Below are 17,601 nucleotides of genomic sequence, written 5' to 3'. Positions count from 1 at the left end.
TTATCATGTATATTGAATTGTTTGCAGATTTATGCATTTGTAAAAATCTGTTGTATATCCAAATCTTTTGAGCAACTTGTCGTAATTGGATATTCCACATACCCCAACCTCCTTCTTTTAATGGTTTTAATGATCTATCATAACACATCAAAGGTATTTTTGCACGTGAATGGATGGTTGATGTGTTGTTTTCAATGGAATTGGTATCGAGAGTTGGTGATTCAGAATTTGCGGGAGAATTCATAAACCATGAGATTAATTTATTAATTTGAATTTCTTCATCTTTTGTAAATTCTTCAAGGTATGATAAATATGTTATTGGTGATAGTGAGTAGGTGTTTATGATGGTTGTTTTTGTTTTTAATGTTGTGCCACTAGTTTTCCATAGCACTAATGATTTAATCAGTGTTTTCATTGTTTCTGGTAATTTCCTATGTAAACCATTATGATTAAAGAAATAGCCAAGAACTCTTTCTGATTGATCTTTTTTGGTTATTGGAATTCTTTTTGATTGTGGAATGTTGTTTATTATGTGTTTATCAGTGATTTTGTGGGGGTTGATTTCTATTATTGCACTTTTGTCAAAATTTAAAGATGATGATGTTGAAGCGCAGAAATTATCGAAATGTTTGATTGATTGTTGTTGTTGTTCGTAGTTGATGTTGTATGTTGTAGAGTCGTCTGCAAATTGGGTAAATTTGATTTTAATTTGTGGATTGGGTGAAATTGGTAATCCAATTATTGAATTGTCTGCATTTATTGTTCTTGCTAATATTTCAATTACAATTACAAATAAAGTGGCTGAGATTGGGTCACCTTGTTTTACACCTCTTTTAATATCGAATTTTCTGGTCGTTTTACCATTAATTGAAATTTTTGCTTGTGAGTCAGATAATAGCTTGTGGATTAAATTTATTAATTTTATTGGTATACCAATATGAATTAATGTTCTTTTAATACTATCGTGAGAGATAGAGTCAAATGCTTTAAAGAAGTCAAATAGTGTGATGATACCAGGGAGGTTTTTAGATTTGAGGTAGTTGATTAATTCATTGATGTTGATGATGTTGTCTATGATGAATCTGTGGGGTACGAAACCAGTTTGGTTGTTGTTGATGATGAAAGGAAGTATTCTCAGAAGACGTGCATTGATTACTTTGGAGAGGATCTTGTAATCAGTGTTTAGAAGTGTAATGGGACGACGATTTGATATGAGTAAGGGGTTGCCTTTCTTGTATATTGTGTGTATAAGACCTTCTGTGAATTCTGTTGTGATGTGGTGAGGATTTTCTAGTATATCGTTGAATAATGTAGTGAGAATTGGTTTAACTTGGTTTAGATGATTAATGTAGAATGCATTTGTAACGCCATCTGGACCGGGTGATTTGTTGGGGTTACAGGTTTTAATTGCAGCTTCAACTTCATCTTGTATAAATGGTGAGTCTAAACCATTCCAATATTCATTTTTTATGATGGGCCATGTGTTTAGCATGAGCTGGTGAGTAATTGGACAACATATTTGTAAGCTATATAGATTTGTGTAGAATTCAACAAACGCATTTTCAATTTGGTCGGGGTCGGATGTAATGATGTTACCATATTGGATTGATTCAATTTTTGCATCTTTTGATCTTTTGTTTAGTATTGCTGATAGATACTTGCTAGGTATTTCTAAATTTATATGTTTTTTTAATATGTTTGTGTGGTTTTGATGTAATTTGTTTTTGTTACATATAATATTGTATTCAGCGATGCATTGTTCTTCAAGATGTTTGAATTTTGCTGCTTTTTCTAATAGTATTTGTTTTGCACGTTGAGTTTGTTTGTCTTTGTTATATTGATAGTTTTTTAGAGTTTTAATAATTTTTGATTTTACTTTTGACCAGTTTGTAAATTGATTGATTGATGTGTTATTGTGATTAGTTATTAAATGATTGATAATATTGATTGCTTCATGGTCATTTGCAGTACCAGGTGATAATATCCATCTTTTCTTATGTTTATTTATTTGAAAAGGTGAAGAAATTGTTGTTGATATTGGATTATGATCTGATAATGAAGATGGAATTTGGTGGACTTGTGTATATATATTTTCAGGGTCTATTCTATTGTATTGAGTATATATTCTATCTAATCTGTTGCCATGTGTATGAGTTGGAGTGTTTTTAAATTCACCTTGATCAATTAGATGGTGTTGGTATGTGTAGGATTGGATAATATCGTCTAATAGTGAATTGTCGTTGTGGATACAGTTGAAATCTCCTGCGATAATAGATACATGTTGGGATTGGTTTGGTATTGGGTTTGTTGAGTGGTTGTGGAGAAGTGTTTGTAGTGAAGTTGCATATGAATTCTTTTTGATGGTATTATTTGATGCTGGTGCGTAAATTCCAAGAATACCAATTGGTAATTGATTTGGAAATATAACGTCTGCTAAAATAGCTCTACCATCAATTGTTGATATGTGTTTGAGTTTGAGTGTGTTTGGGTTATGGTTAATGATGATTACACCATTTCCTCGTTTGGTGACAGAGATGATGTGATCGGGAAAATCATGTTTAAGTTGTAATGGTGATGAATTGAGTTCAGTGAGTATTGAGATTGTTGGACGAGGTGGAAGTTTTGAAATAAGTAGTTGTAGTGTGTCAACAGCTTTTTGGTAGGAATTGTGTTGATTGTTTGGGTTTTCAGTGAATCCTCTACAATTCCATGTTATAAAGTTGATTTTTGAGCTCATACCTTACTAGGTTTGGCAGCACCAGTATTGACTGGTTGTGTAGTCAGGGCATTGCTGCTTCTTCTTGTATTTATTGTATTTGGAGTTGGTGCACTTGGTTTGTTTGGTTGAGATTGTAGAGGTTTTTGTGGTACAATTGTTGGATCGGTTGGATTGCTCATTGATAATGAGTTTTTCCCGTTATTATTATTTGAAGAATCACTTTTGTGTGAAATTTCATTATTGTTTTGGGATTGATTGTTAATATCAAGTGATTCATTTAGTATAGCTTTTGAACCACTATTTTGAAGTGAGTTATTATTGCGATTGGAATTTGCAATTTCGTTGATTGGTGGGGTGTTAATGTTGTTTTTTGGTGGTTGATTGTTTTTGTTCATGTTTGGGTTTGTGATGGCATTTTTTATAGTTGTTGCCATATCTGCATTTTTTGCATGTTGAATTTTGTGTTTAGTGACACTACGTGTTGCAGCTTTGATATATCTTGTGATACCAGATGGTTGTTCGATCTTTTGATCAACAATGTTGTGTGTGTGATCAATTAGATGATATGTTATAATGTAGCTTTTAAACGCAACAGCATATGAGTATGTGACAGTAAATGATTCAATTGATGTACAACTGGTGAATTTAGTGAGGTTGTTTGTAATTGCATCGTTTGCATGTTTGGGTGAGTACGTTTTAATGAATGTTTTAATGATTGCATAATCATTTGATGATATATCGAATCTATAGTTGAGTTTGTCGATATTTAGTGCAAGTTGGTTTTGAAGGTTGATTATTGAAGTTAATTTATCAACGTTGCAATTTACGAAGGCAGTTGCACCAATTATTTTGAATGCTGATGGCGACAGTATATCTTCGAAGAGTTTGTGAATGTTTTTGTGAATTTGTTGAATTCTTGTGTCATCTTTTGAGGTTAATTCTTCACGGATGAGTGGTTGATTAAAGTAACACTTAATGTTGATGGTGTTATTGTTTTTTTCTAAGAAAGAGAGTGGTCTTGTGATTGATGGAGGTGCAATGATATCTAATTGATTATCAAGTCCTTTGTTTAGTAAAAGTTGGTTTGTTGGGGTTTGTTTTTTAGGTGTGTCGATTTTTACACTTTTGTTTTTTGTTGTTGAGGTTGTGAAGGTATTATTTGTATTGGTTGTGTTGTTATCTGTATGATTTAACTGTAATTCAGTTGAGTGATCATCAGCCATTGTTGAAAAGTATATAGGACGATAGCCCTTTCTTTAATGAGCAAAAATAGGGTAAAATTAAGAGGAATGAATGTGGCGGTGAAGATATAACAGTGATTTATTTATTATATGTATAAATTCTCGTTTATTTCTTAGTTTTTTCTCTCGGAATCGAACCAACGATGTTTTTATGAATTTTAAGAAAATGCTTGCTCGATGCAGGGATCGAACCTGCGACCGTGGCGTTATTAGCACCACGCTCTGCCGACTGAGCTAATCGAGCTTTTTATATTTTTCGATCGAAAATAGGTTGCTCACCTCGCAAAAAAATTTTATTCCACATTAAAAACAAAAAAAAATAATTTTTCAAAAGTGTTTTCATTACTTATAATAACTATTGATTATTTATTAATTCATTAACATGTATACTTAATTATTTTAATAAATCTCATAATATTAAATTAATTAATTAATAAATATAAGTGAATTTTATATATAAATTTAAAGAACAAAAAAAAAAAAAAAAACAAAAATAATAAAAAATAAAAATTAAAAAATACAATTTTAATTTGTGTAAGCTCTGGAAATAATTGGCATTTATCAAATAAATATTTGAAAGTAAATTAAAAAATAAAAAATAAAGTAAGAAAGAATTTTTAATTAACAAAAACTTTATTCTTTTTTTTTTGCCATTCCAAACCTTTTTTTTTTTTCCCAATTAAAAATACTAAAATTTAAAAAAGGAAAAAAAAAAAACTCTGATTATTATTTGAAAATATAAGATGGTGGTTACATTAAAACATTAAAAAAAAAAAATGATTATTATTTTTTTTTTATTTATTTTGTTTTTTTTTCTAAAAAATGGGGTTTATAACCACTTATGTTAACCCCAAACAAAACTATATTTAATTTTAATTTTTTTTTTTTTTTTTTTTTTTATTATTAAAATATTTTTGGTGATATAAATAATTAACATTTTTTTTTTCTTTTTCATTATAATTTAAAATAATTTATAAGAATGAAAGTTTCATTATTAATTTTTTTAATAATTTTAGTTGGAGTAATTAAATCATTTGATATTAATTCAATTGATGATTCACATTGGGAATCTGATGAAGGATTTGAACATCATAAATGTTGGAAAAATTTAACTGGTTATTATACAGGTAAAATAAAAATATATTTTAAAAAAAACAAATTAATAATAACATATTAATTTTTTTTTTTTTTTTTTTTTTTTATTATTTTAAATTTAAATATCAGAATTTGCTTTGTCTGCTTATAATACTATGTTCCCAACACCATATGGAGTTATTCCAGTTTCATTTTATGAAGGTGGTGTTGTTACTGCTGATATTAAAGGTCAACAAATGTATGTCCACTATGGTATTGTTGCAAAAAATTTCACAACATGGGGACAATACTATGCCTATGGTAAAAATCAAACCCAATATGTTGTAAACAATTCAAGCTGTGTTGCAATGAAATTACAATTCCCATTCCCAGATAAACTTCCAAAATTCAAAAAAGTAGGAACTACAAAAATTGGTCAAACCGATGTTGATGTATGGATTGTCAAAGGTAAACAACAATGCAATGTAACCAGATCTTGTATTCTAATTCAAAAAGATACATGTACCCTTATGTCTGCCAATTTCGGTAACAAAGATAAATCAAATCTAGGTTTCTCACTTTTAAATTATTATAGATATGAAAATAAACCACATTATGATAAATTCCAATTACCATCACAATGTTGGGATGTTAAACCAAAAGATGAAAATGAAAATAAAGAAGAACAAGGTTTATTTGCAAATGAAGAAGAACTAGAAAATAAAGAATATTTTGGTGATAACCAACAAGCTCCATCAATGAGAATTACTAAAAATAATCCACATCTAAATAATAATAATAATAATAAAAAATATCATCATAGAGAACATGAAACACCAAATCCAGACCTTATCAAAACAACCACAAAAACATCAACAAAAACAACATCATTTTCAAGAGCCACTAATGATTCACCAAAATCAATTGATTTCCATCACTTATTTTAATTTTTAAATTCTAAATAAAGTTTAAATTTAAATATTTTCTTTTGTTTTTTTTTTTATAAATGGTATTTTTGGTAGTAACTTTATTAAATTTTATATATTTATTAATTTTATATGTGTTATATATGATTTTATTTGATAATGATGATAATGATGATGATGATGATAATGGTCAGTTTTTAAAGAAATTAAAAACTAAATTTGATAACCAAGGTTGGCAAGTTGTTTGTTGTAAAGTTTTAATGGAAACATCTTTCATTTCTTGACCGACATGATGAAGGTCACTGATTAACAAATGAATGAAATCAAAACTGAATTCAGGATGACCTTGAAATGAAATGATATAAAAATTACCAGGCTGTTTCTTTGATTCTTTTAAAACACCTTGAATTGATTTTTCAGTGGATCCAATTGAAATCATATCACTTGGTAAAATTGAAACATGGTCTTGATGAATTTGATAAATTGAAATTTTATCTTTTAATAAAACACTATCATCATTGGTTATTGTTGGTGTTAGAGTTGAAGCACCATCTAATTTTAAAATTGGTGAATTACTTCTACTACTATTTGCACTATCATCATTATCAAATTGATTTTTATTTTTATTGTTTATAATATTATCGAAAATGATTGAAACTTCTTTATCGAGTGGAACTGAGTGTTGGCCAAGTTCCCAACCTTTGGTATTCTTTTCGATTTTACCACCTAATGATTCAACGAGAATTTGATGTCCAAAACAAATGCCACACATTTTCATTTCATGTTTATCCAATTCAATGATTCTCTCTTTTAATAGTATAATCCATTCATTATTATCATAGGCTGATGATGCACTACCAGTGATAATGTAACCATCATATGATAATGGATTAGTTGGCCATTCTTTTTGAACTGCATTATATCTTGTTGTTATAACTTGAATATTACCAAATTCATTATGTTGATCAATTAATCCATATCTCTTTATAAAATTATCATATAAACTATAAAATTCACCTTTATTTTTACATTCTAATACTTCATCTGTTACAACTAAAAAAAAAAATATTTTTATTTTTTATTTATGTTTTTAAAAAAAAAAAAAAAAAAAAAAAAAAGAGAAACAAGGTTAACCAAAAGCGGAAATTTTAAAAAAAAAAAAATTGGAAATGAGCGAATTTGAATTTTTTTTTTTTTTATTTTTTTCAATTTCAAAAAATATCTTTTTTTTTTTTTTTTTTTTCAATACCAGACAAAAAAAAAAAATTCAAACTTATCAATTAAATAAAAAATAATGAAATTATTGACACTTACTTATAGCAATTTTCATTTGTTTTACCATTTTTTTTTTTTTTTGACTTACTTTTTTTTTTTTTTATTGTTTGTTAGTTGTTTATTATATAATGTTTATGATTAGATGTTTAAAAAAAAATATTTTTAAAAAAAAAAAACAATTGTGTTGTCGTGTGATATTAAACAATATAAAAAAAAAAAAAAAAAAAAAACAAAAACCAAAAAAAAAAAAAATAAAAAAATAAAAAAAATAAAAAAAAAATAAAAAAAAAAAATAAAAAATAAAAAAAAACAAAACAAAAAAAATAAAAAAAGAAATCGTTTACAAACCACCACATTACCTGATTTGGTTATAATTAATTTTAAAAATTAATTTAGTTTTTTTTTTTTGTTAGTTTTTTTTTTTTTTAAATTGAAATTTCAACATTTACAACGGCATTACATGTTATGAATAGTTTAGAAAAAAAAAAAATAAAATAAAATAAATAAAATAATTTAAATAAATAATTAAAAAAAAACAAACAAAAAAATAAAAATTAAATAAAATAAAAATTAATAAAATATTTTAATCTACTTTAATAAATTTAATTTTTATTCTTTATTTCCTTTTATTTTTTATTTTTTATTTTTTTTTTTAAACCATTAATTTACATATACACAAACTCAATACTTTTTTTTGACGACAAACATAACCCTGGTTAGACTTTTTTTTTTTTTTTAACAATAATATTTTTGTTTTGTTTTGTTCTGTTTTGTTTTGTTTTTGTTTTTTTTTTTTTTTTTTTTTTTTTTATTTATTTAAAGCATTCCTTCGGCCATTTGACCTTGAATGTCTGTTAATTTACGTTTAATAATTTGAATAGCATATAAAACAATATCTTCTGGTTTTAATGCACCTGAACTCTATAAATTATGAAATTAAAATAATATTAATATCAGTTTTAAATAATAGATAGATAGAGTATGTATGTATATTTTAAAAAAGTTCTTACCTCTACAGTAAAAATGAATTTATCTTGTTTTTGTTCTAAATGTACAAGATCAGGTTTACCAAATGATTCTGCTTTCTTTTTACATTCCAAACAATAAACACATCTTAATGGATCTTCGATTGTTACTTGTTGTGTTGATTGATGTGGACTATAACTGTAAACTTTGGTTGGACAACTTCCAACCCATTCCTCTTTTTGTTGATCTGTTAATTCATCTATTCTATTTTGATTTAATACAATAATTGGTTGAAATTGATATGTTGCAACACATGATGGTGACCATTTTGCATGTTCTTTACCTACACCCTAAAATAAAATAAAATAAAATAAAAATAAAAATAAAAAAAACAAACAAAAAAAATAATATAAAAATATGAATATTTAAATTCTTTTTCTTTTTTCTTTTTTTTTTTTTTTTTTTTTATACATTGATTGATTAATTAATTACTTTTTTAGCGATTGCTCTTAATTTAATTTCTTGTCCTCTTCTTAATTTTACAATTGGAATTTCTTGTTCACTATTTGAACTTGTTACTTGTGAAGATACAGGAATTACTGCACTATTTTGTGATAATAAATCTGAACTTGTAACATCACGTGGTCTATTTTCTGTACATTTAACATTTAATCTTAGTTCAACACTACATTGATCACATCTATCTGAACAACTGCAATCCTATATAGAATTATTGTTTATGTTGTTATTATTTTATTTTAATTTATTATTATTATTATTGATTTTGTTTATTATTATTATTATTATTACTATTATTATTATTATTATTGTAATGAATAAATAAAATATACTCTTGTATAACAAAATTTATCGATATTATCACTAACTAATGGTATTAACCCTAATCTATGTGCTATAAATTCATCACAAAGCACAGAATTATTCGATTCAAATTCAACTAAATCTATACACATTGTTGGTACTTCTGCAATCATAACTCTTCTTAGTGCATTTGCAACACTGATATCTGTATTTGAAAGAATGAATATTATACTATCATTTTTAATTTCTAAAATTTCCAATTCTGGTTGTCTGGTAAGTTGTGATACTGTTTGTGACATTTCTTTTTATCTATGAATATATATATATATTGTGTGTAGTGTGTGTATATTTAATATTTGAATTTTATCGCTAAATTTATATTATTATTATTTAATCCTAGGTCGCCAGATCAACATAAAGAAATTATTTTTTTTTTTTTACTTTTTTTTTTTCAATTTTTTTTTTTTTTTTTTCAAATTTTTTCAAATTTTTTCCAAAAATTTTTTATTTTTATTATTTCATTTTTACTTTTTTTAGTGATAAGAGGAAGGGGCGAATTGAAATCCTTTTTTCTGCCATATTGATATAATAATTATTAAAATTTTATTAAAGGTTATATTATTATATTTTTTTTTTTTAAAAAAAAAAAAAAAAAAAAAAAAAAAGAAAATAGATGTTCGAAATTTTTAAAATAAATTAAAACTATTAAAAATCAAAAATAGAAATTAAAACTAAAATAAAAATAAAAATAGAAATTAAAAACTAAAAAAAAAAAAAAAAAAATTAATTATTATTCTTTTGAAGTAGTTTATTTGAGAAAATTTTTAAAAGGGATTCACACAAAAAATAAAAAAACAAAAATTATTAATTAATTTTTATTTTATCTTTTGTTTTTTTTATTTTTTTATTTTTACAACCTCTCAATAAAATGAAGTATATAATAAAAAAATAAGATACACAATTCAAATAAAAAAAAAAAAATAAAAAATAATGGAGGCAAAAAATAAAAAAAAAATAAAAAAAAAAAAAAGTTTTTAAAGCCCCCCAAATTTTTAAAAAAATTTCAAATTTTTTTTTAATTTTTTTTTAAATTTTTTTTTTCAGTTTTTTTATTAATTAATATATTAAAACAATTGGTTGTACGATCGATCCCTTTTATTTCATTTTTTTTTTTTGAAAAAAAAAAAAAAAATAAAAATAAATTAAAAAAAAAAAAAAATAAAAATTAAAATAAAATAAAATAAAATAAAATAGAAAATAAAATAAAAAAATAAAAAATAAAAAATATAAAATAAAAAAAAAAAAAAAAAAAAAAAAAAAAAACATTTCATATATTACACACGCGAATAGTGTGCATAATCAAATAAGAAAAACAAAAACATAAAAAATAAAAAAAATAATTGAACAATAGTAAAAACAGAAAACGCAAACACTCAACCACCATACATATATTCATAGTATATAAATATATTGGTATTTTATTTTCTTTTTACATGGTTATTCAATATATAAAATAAATAATACAAACACACAATAACATGGCTAAAGATAAAGAAAAGAAAGGGAATTTAACAGGTTTCCTCTTTGGTAATGTTAAAGAGTCTGGTGAATTGGATGTTGAAGAGAATGATCAAGTTTTTAAAGTATGAATATGTTTTTTTTTATTAATATATATTTATATATATATATTAACATTATTATTATTATTATTATTATTTATTAATTATAGGATTTAAAAAAAGATTTAGAATTATTTGCAAAAAGTAGTCAACATATATCATTTAAAAAAACAATTGGTATTGATGAGGATGATAAGAATGCAGTTACAGATTCAGTTATTGTACCCGATAAAAATGCATTAGATTATGAGGATATTGATGAAGTTGCTGAAGAAATTCAATCCACAGAGAATGAAATCAATAAATTGAATGCGGATAAACTTGCAAATGCTGCAATTGCAAGATTACAACAACAACATAAAGAGCGTGAAGAACAACAACGTTTAAAACTTTTAGAACAACAACAAAGACAATTATCGAAAAAGGAACGTAGAAAACAAAGAAAACAAGTTGGTTCAAAACAACCATTACAAATTAAAAAGAAACCATCAGTTGATGATTTCGATTTTGATGAGGAAGAAGAACAACAACAGCAAAAATCAACTCGTAGTGAAGATGAAGATGATGATGATATTTCATCAGCATCATCATTATCATCATCATCAGCATCATCATCAGCATCATCATCAAGATCACCATCGATGTCAAGGTCAGCATCAGATATTGAATCCGACTCAATGTCTGATTCATCAAGATCATCAGGATCTTCAATTTCTTCAAGATCATCAATTTCATCATCTTCTTCAAGATCAGATTCAGATTCAGATGGTGGTGGTGGTGGTGGTGGTGGCGGTGGTGGTAGTCATCGTCGTCGTCATAAAGAAAAGAAACCAAAGAAAAAGGTAACAATGAAAGCAGGTTCATATGAAGTTGTAAAATCAATACTTGAAACACCTGAAATGTTTACACCAGAGGATCAAGAGTTTAAAGTATTTGTTAGTGGTAAATCATCGGAAGGTTTCATTTTAAAGTTTTCTCAATTATTTGCACCCAAATTTCCAGATAAACCAACAAGAAAGAAATCACGTAAAACTAGATTCTCAACACCACAAACATTAAATGATGATTCAATTGAAACTGATGAACTCTTACTGTGGAATCAACCATCGAAAAAACAACCACCACCTTCAATTATAAAGAAACCAATAACAGAAATTGATAGTATAACGAAACAATTATTAAAATCAAATGCTGGTATCACTAGCTCAACAGGTGGTGGTGGTGAAGAGGATACATTAACATCATCAAATACGACAACACCAACATTAACATCGATGCAATTATATCAAGCAGCAGCAGAAGAAGATGAAGAATATGTACCTGAACCACTTAGGGAGACTGAGGATGAAGAAATAATGACAATGTTTTATATGGTACCCGATTCAAATTATCATTCATTACAACAAGTTAATTGGGAGGATAATATCATTTGGGATGAGGAAAGTTTAATTAAATTTAAAAAGTCTGATCATTTCAATCAATTTTATTTATCATCAGATAATCAACAACAAAATATTATAATTAAAGAGGCAATAACAATGCCAGTTGAAATTAATGATTTAACACCAAATTTAAATAAAAATTCAAAACAAACTTCATCATCATCAACAACTACATCAACAACAACAACAACATCAACAACAACAACAACAACAACAACAACAACAGCAACAACTTTATCATCAACTTCAACATCTACGACAACTCAACGAAATAATAAAAATAAAAATAAAAATAACAATAATAATATAAATAATAGTAGTAAATTATTTGGATTAGATCATATTAGTGAAAAAGAAGAAATAATGGACACAGATTCACAAAATTTATTACAACAACCATTATCACAAGAAAAAGATAAAGAAAAAGAAAAAGATAAAGATAAAGCGCAAAATGAACAACATATTCAAACAATTGTAAATAATAAAAAAAATAGTACGACAAATAATAATAATTTAACCAATAATAATGGTAATAATAATAATACCAATAATAATAATAATAATAGTAATAATAATAGTAATAATAATAATAATAATAATAATAATAATAAACAAAATAATAATAAAGAAATTGATGAAATTATGAAAAGTAATATTGATAAATGGTCACTTTTTCCAATATCGAATCAAGAATTAGAAAATGGTGATTGGATTGATAATATAATATGGGATGAATCAATGGTACCAGAGAAAATACAACAAGTTTCAATGTTAATTTTAGATTTAAATGATAGAGAAATGTATTTTGAAGAACATATTGAAAAGAAAGAACATAATAATGGTGAATCAGGTTCAAATGGTGATCAACAAGCACCAGTTAAAAAGAAATCTAAAAAGAAATTGGCATTGGAAGCAGCACAAGCAGCACAAGCAGCTGCATTGGAAAGAGCACAAGCAGCTGCAAGAGCTGCCAATGGTCAAACTATGTCATTCGAAGAACAATTACAAAAAGATAAAGAAGAAGATGAGAGAAAAGAACGTGAAGAACGTGAACAATCTCAAAGAGAAATTGATAAATTCAATCTTTCAAATGATAAATTCTATAGACCAGTTAGAAAACCACCACCACGTCCACCAAATGGTTCAACTAAAGTCGTAATTCAACATTCTTTACCTGGTATTAAATTATCATTGGTTAAAACTCATCTTACCAAAGAAGATTTAATTTATGCACATCGTCCACGTATTCTATTCCCAAGTAATGTACCATTTAGAATTATAATCTATAATAAAGAGGGTAGTTTAAGTGGTGATTTAAGTTCAAGTTCAAATAATTTACTTTTAAATAGTAGTACAAATAGTATAATGGGTGGTCATAATATGAGAGGTAGTATTAATGGTGGTATGATGTCGTCGTCTTCATCATCATCATCTTCATCATCAAAGAAATCATTACATAAATCGGATTTATCAGCACGTGATGGTCGTTTAGTTTTAATTGAATATACAGAACAACATCCACCATTAGTTTCAAATGTTGGTATGGGTTTAAGAATTAGAAATTATTATAAGAAAAAGAATACTCATGATACTGGACCAAAGGATTTAAATTTTGAAGATGGTGAATTGGTAATGTTGGATAATAATGAAGAATCACCATTTTTAGGTGACATCAATCCTGGTCAAACCATTCAATCCGTTGTAAATAATTTATTTAAAGTACCCATTCATAAACATAATTCAGCCAATACCGATTTCCTGTTAGTTAAATCTAGAGATGGTAAACGTTGGTATATTCGTGATGTTGGTCCAATCTATGCGGCTGGTCAAATCTTACCAGAGGTTGAAGTACCTGCACCAAACTCTAGAAATGCCAATATGTTTTTAAAGAGTAGACTTCAAGCATACATCTATAGACAATTCTTGAAAAAGAGTAACCCACAACGTCGTTTAAAGATCACTGATATCTGCTCTGCCTTTCCATCACAATCTGAAACTTCCATTAGAAAACGTTTAAAGGATTGTGCAGATTTTCAACGTGGTGGGGATGATAGTGGTTGGTGGACTGTAAAAGATAACTTTACATTGCCTACCGAAGAGGAGTTTCAAAAGTTGGTAACACCAGAGGCAGTGGTTTCATTCGAGAGTATGCTCATTGGTCTTCAAAGACTTCAGGATAATGGTATCATTCATTTCACAGCACCAGGTACAATTCCAACGATTCTTGGTAATCTTGACGATGAGGATCCAATAAAGAAATCTATAAAACCAGTTGAGGATGAACTCTCAATTACACCTTGGAATTTAACTGGTAGTTTCCTTAGTGCTATGCAAGGTAAAGGTAGATTACAAATCATTAGTGATGATCCAACCGGTAGAGAAGATGAATACTCTTACTTGAAAATGCCTCAAAAAGTTGTAAATCAAAAACAAAAAGCAATTAAATTGGCTCTTCAAAAGAATCAAGTCACTGGTACAGATGCAGATTTAAGAAAACTTTCTTTATCAGCTTCTAAAACAGTTTTATTAGAATTGGGTGTAGATGAAGAAACCATTAATAAATTGGCTCGTTGGCAAAGAATTGATTTGGTTCGTAAGAAATCCAGTGAGGCTGCATTGGCTTCAAATAGTAATGCTGCAATGACTAAATTTGCAAGAGGTTCAAGATATAGTTTAGATCATCAAAATTTACAATATAAAGAACAATGTCAATTGGTATTTGATAATCAAATTAAAGCAATCGCTGGTAAAGGTGATGATTTATATGATGAAGATTTAGATGCTGATTTATTAAAAGATCTTGAAGATAGTTTATTTGGTGATAGTAATCAAAGTCAAAATCAAAATCAAAATCAAAATCAAAATCAAAATCAATCAAATAATAATAATAATAAATCATCAAGTAAATCAACTGGTAAACGTAGTAGAAGTTTATTCTCTCGTGATGAATCAGATGAAGAAGAAGATAATGAAGAAGAGGAATATAATAAACTAATGGGTACAAAGAATAAAGATGAAGAATCTAAAGCTAAAGCCAAGGCAAAAGCAGAAGAGGAAGAGATTAAAGCAAAAGCAGAAGAAGCTAAAGCTAAAGCAAAAGCAAAGGCAGAAGAAGATGATCTTACTCAAGGTGATAGAGTATTTGTAAAGAGAACTACATTATTTCAAAAACCAGATGGAAGTTTATTTAAGAGAATTGAAATTATTCGTGATCCAAAGGTAGTTCAAGATTATCAAAAGAAGAAACATGATCAATTCCTTCAAGATAGAAAGAAATTTGGAAAACAAAATGAAGAGGATGAAGAAACTAAAAAACAAAGAAGAAGAATTCAAGAAAGATTAAGAAGATTAAAAAAGAATGATCAAAGAGAAGATTCATTCAATATGAATTCAAGTAATAGTAGTATTGGTGCTACAATTGGTTCTTCAAATATGATTAATATTAGTGCTGGTAATATTCCAGTATCAAATATAAATAATAATAATTATAATAATAATAATAATAATAATAATTTCTCTTTAAATACAAGTAGTAGTAATAAACCAATACCACCACATCGTAGTTCAAGTAGTGGTATTGGTAGTAGTGGTAGTAATAACAATAGTAATACTGATAGAGATCAAACAAGAATTAGTATTGTAATGCCAAATCAACAAGCTAATTCTGATTCAAATAGTAGTTCAAGTACAAAAATTAGAATTGGCCAATCTTCATCTTCATCATCATCATCCTCATCAAGCAGTGGCCATCCAAGAAGTAGCGATAGAGAACATAGAAGTAGTGAACATAGAAGTGGTGAGCATAGAAGTAGTGAACATAGAAGTAGCGAACATAGAGGTAGTGAACATAGAAGTAGTGAACATAGAAGTGGTGAACACTCATCACATCATAGAAGTAGTGAACATAGAAGTGGCGATAGAGAGCATAGAAGCAGTGATAGAGGCGACAGAGAACATAGAAGCAGTGAACATAGAAGTAGTGAACATAGAAGTAGTGAACATAGAAGTAGTGAACATAGAAGTGGTGATAAAGAACATAGAAGCGACAGAGAACATAGAAGTAGTGAACATAGAAGTGGTGATAGAGAGCACAGAAGTGATAGAGAACATCGTGAACACAGAAGCGGTGATAGAGAACATAGAAGTGACAGAGAACATCGTGAGCATAGAAGTGAAAGATCAAGAAATAGTTCGAGTGGTAGTAGTAGTAGTAGTCGTGATCATAGAGATTCTCATCATAGAAATAGTACAGGTAGTAGTTCTGATAGTCATAGTTCATCACATCATTCAAGTAGTAATAGAGATTCAAATCATAATGGTGGCAGTAGTAGTAATAATAACAATAACAATAGTAATAATAATCATAATAATAATAATAATAGTAATAATAATAACAATAATAATAATAATAACAATAATAATAATAATATTAATAATAATAATAACAATAACAATAATATTAATAATATTAATAATAATAATAATAATAATATTAATAATATTAATAATAATTATAATAATAATAATAATAATAATAATAATAATAATAATAATAATAATAATAATAATAATAATAATAATATTAATAATAATGAAAATAATAATACAAATAATCTTTCAAATAGTACAAATCAATCACCAACATTATCACAATCCGGTATTATAATTAGATATAATGGTAGTAATAGTGGTAATAGTAATAATACTAATGGTGGTAATAATAGAACTGAAGATCAATCAGTTTTAAATACACCATTATCAGCATCATCAAGTGGTTCAAATAGAAAGAAAAGAACATTGGATCAATCAAATAGTGAATCACCATCACTTAGTTCAACAACACTTGATGGTAGCGATAAATCATCACGTAGAAATAGAGTTAGAAAGGATGGTAGTGGTGCAGATGTTGAACTTTCAAATATCTTTGAAAGAATATTGGATAAACTTAGAACCAATGATGAATTCATTGCATTTAGACATAAAGTTACACCAAAATTAGCACCAGATTATCATAAGGTCATCAAGAATCCAATCGATTTAACAACAATGAGAGATAGAAATAGACATTGGGAATATAAATCTAAAAATCAATTCATTGATGCCATTAAATTAATGGTTGCAAATTGTTTTGAATATAACGAAAAAAGATTTTCACATTTATTACCAATCGCTGAAAAATTATTAACTAGTACCCTACAATTATTGGCACCTTTTGATTCTCAAATTGGTGATTTAGAGAAATCCATCGAACAAACCAATTTAAAACAATCATCTTCCTCACTACTTTTATCAGTAGATCATACCAATGGTTCAACTCCTTCAACCCCAATCACTTTAAATACTCCAATCACTCCAAATTTACCTTCAAATTCCCCTTTCTTCCCACCAGTTGATCCACCATCAAAAGCTCATCATAGCGCTGAAGATGAAGAAATTGATATCGTTTCTTTATATGAAAGTGGTGTATCTCCATCTGTAAAAAATAATTTTAATTAAAAGAATAAAATAAAAAAACCA

At 26.8% G+C, this 17,601-nt stretch overlaps 5 protein-coding genes and 1 non-coding gene across 6 annotated transcripts; 2 read left to right on the top strand and 4 right to left on the bottom strand.

Annotated features, from left to right (window-relative positions):
* On the bottom strand, window positions 1–4,373 carry DDB_G0292260 (hypothetical protein; the record flags this gene model as incomplete). The annotated part of the gene is made up of 4 exons (XM_629751.1): window positions 1–2,697; window positions 2,940–3,899; window positions 4,099–4,203; window positions 4,343–4,373. Coding segments are annotated over 4 exons (3,793 nt in total), but the record flags the coding sequence as incomplete, so codon positions are not given.
* On the bottom strand, window positions 4,132–4,204 carry tRNA-Ile-AAU-12. Its single transcript has one exon. It is a non-coding gene; the product is annotated as a tRNA-Ile (tRNA).
* Window positions 4,374–4,939: 566 nt separating the features above from the next.
* DDB_G0292248 (hypothetical protein) lies at window positions 4,940–5,981 on the top strand (the record flags this gene model as incomplete). The annotated part of the gene is made up of 2 exons (XM_629750.1): window positions 4,940–5,087; window positions 5,185–5,981. The coding sequence occupies 2 exons, from the start codon at window positions 4,940–4,942 to the stop codon at window positions 5,979–5,981; spliced, it is 945 nt and encodes a 314-aa protein (XP_629752.1).
* A 169-nt stretch (window positions 5,982–6,150) lies between these two features.
* On the bottom strand, window positions 6,151–7,302 carry DDB_G0292246 (hypothetical protein; the record flags this gene model as incomplete). Its single annotated transcript, XM_629749.1, has 2 exons — window positions 6,151–7,013; window positions 7,275–7,302. 2 exons carry the CDS (start codon window positions 7,300–7,302, stop codon window positions 6,151–6,153), a joined length of 891 nt encoding a protein of 296 aa, XP_629751.1.
* Window positions 7,303–8,051: 749 nt separating this feature from the next.
* rpb3 (RNA polymerase II core subunit) lies at window positions 8,052–9,322 on the bottom strand (the record flags this gene model as incomplete). The annotated part of the gene is made up of 4 exons (XM_629748.1): window positions 8,052–8,156; window positions 8,246–8,551; window positions 8,694–8,921; window positions 9,053–9,322. 4 exons carry the CDS (start codon window positions 9,320–9,322, stop codon window positions 8,052–8,054), a joined length of 909 nt encoding a protein of 302 aa, XP_629750.1.
* A 1,239-nt stretch (window positions 9,323–10,561) lies between these two features.
* Window positions 10,562–17,580, top strand: taf1 (HAF group protein; the record flags this gene model as incomplete). The annotated part of the gene is made up of 2 exons (XM_629747.1): window positions 10,562–10,666; window positions 10,753–17,580. The coding sequence occupies 2 exons, from the start codon at window positions 10,562–10,564 to the stop codon at window positions 17,578–17,580; spliced, it is 6,933 nt and encodes a 2,310-aa protein (XP_629749.1).
* Between the last annotated feature and the right edge of the window lie 21 nt (window positions 17,581–17,601).

This window comes from Dictyostelium discoideum (assembly GCF_000004695.1).
Source record: "Dictyostelium discoideum AX4 chromosome 6 chromosome, whole genome shotgun sequence".
NCBI classification, from domain to species: Eukaryota; Evosea; class Eumycetozoa; order Dictyosteliales; family Dictyosteliaceae; genus Dictyostelium; species Dictyostelium discoideum.
This window is presented reverse-complemented; position numbering and strand designations above follow the sequence as displayed.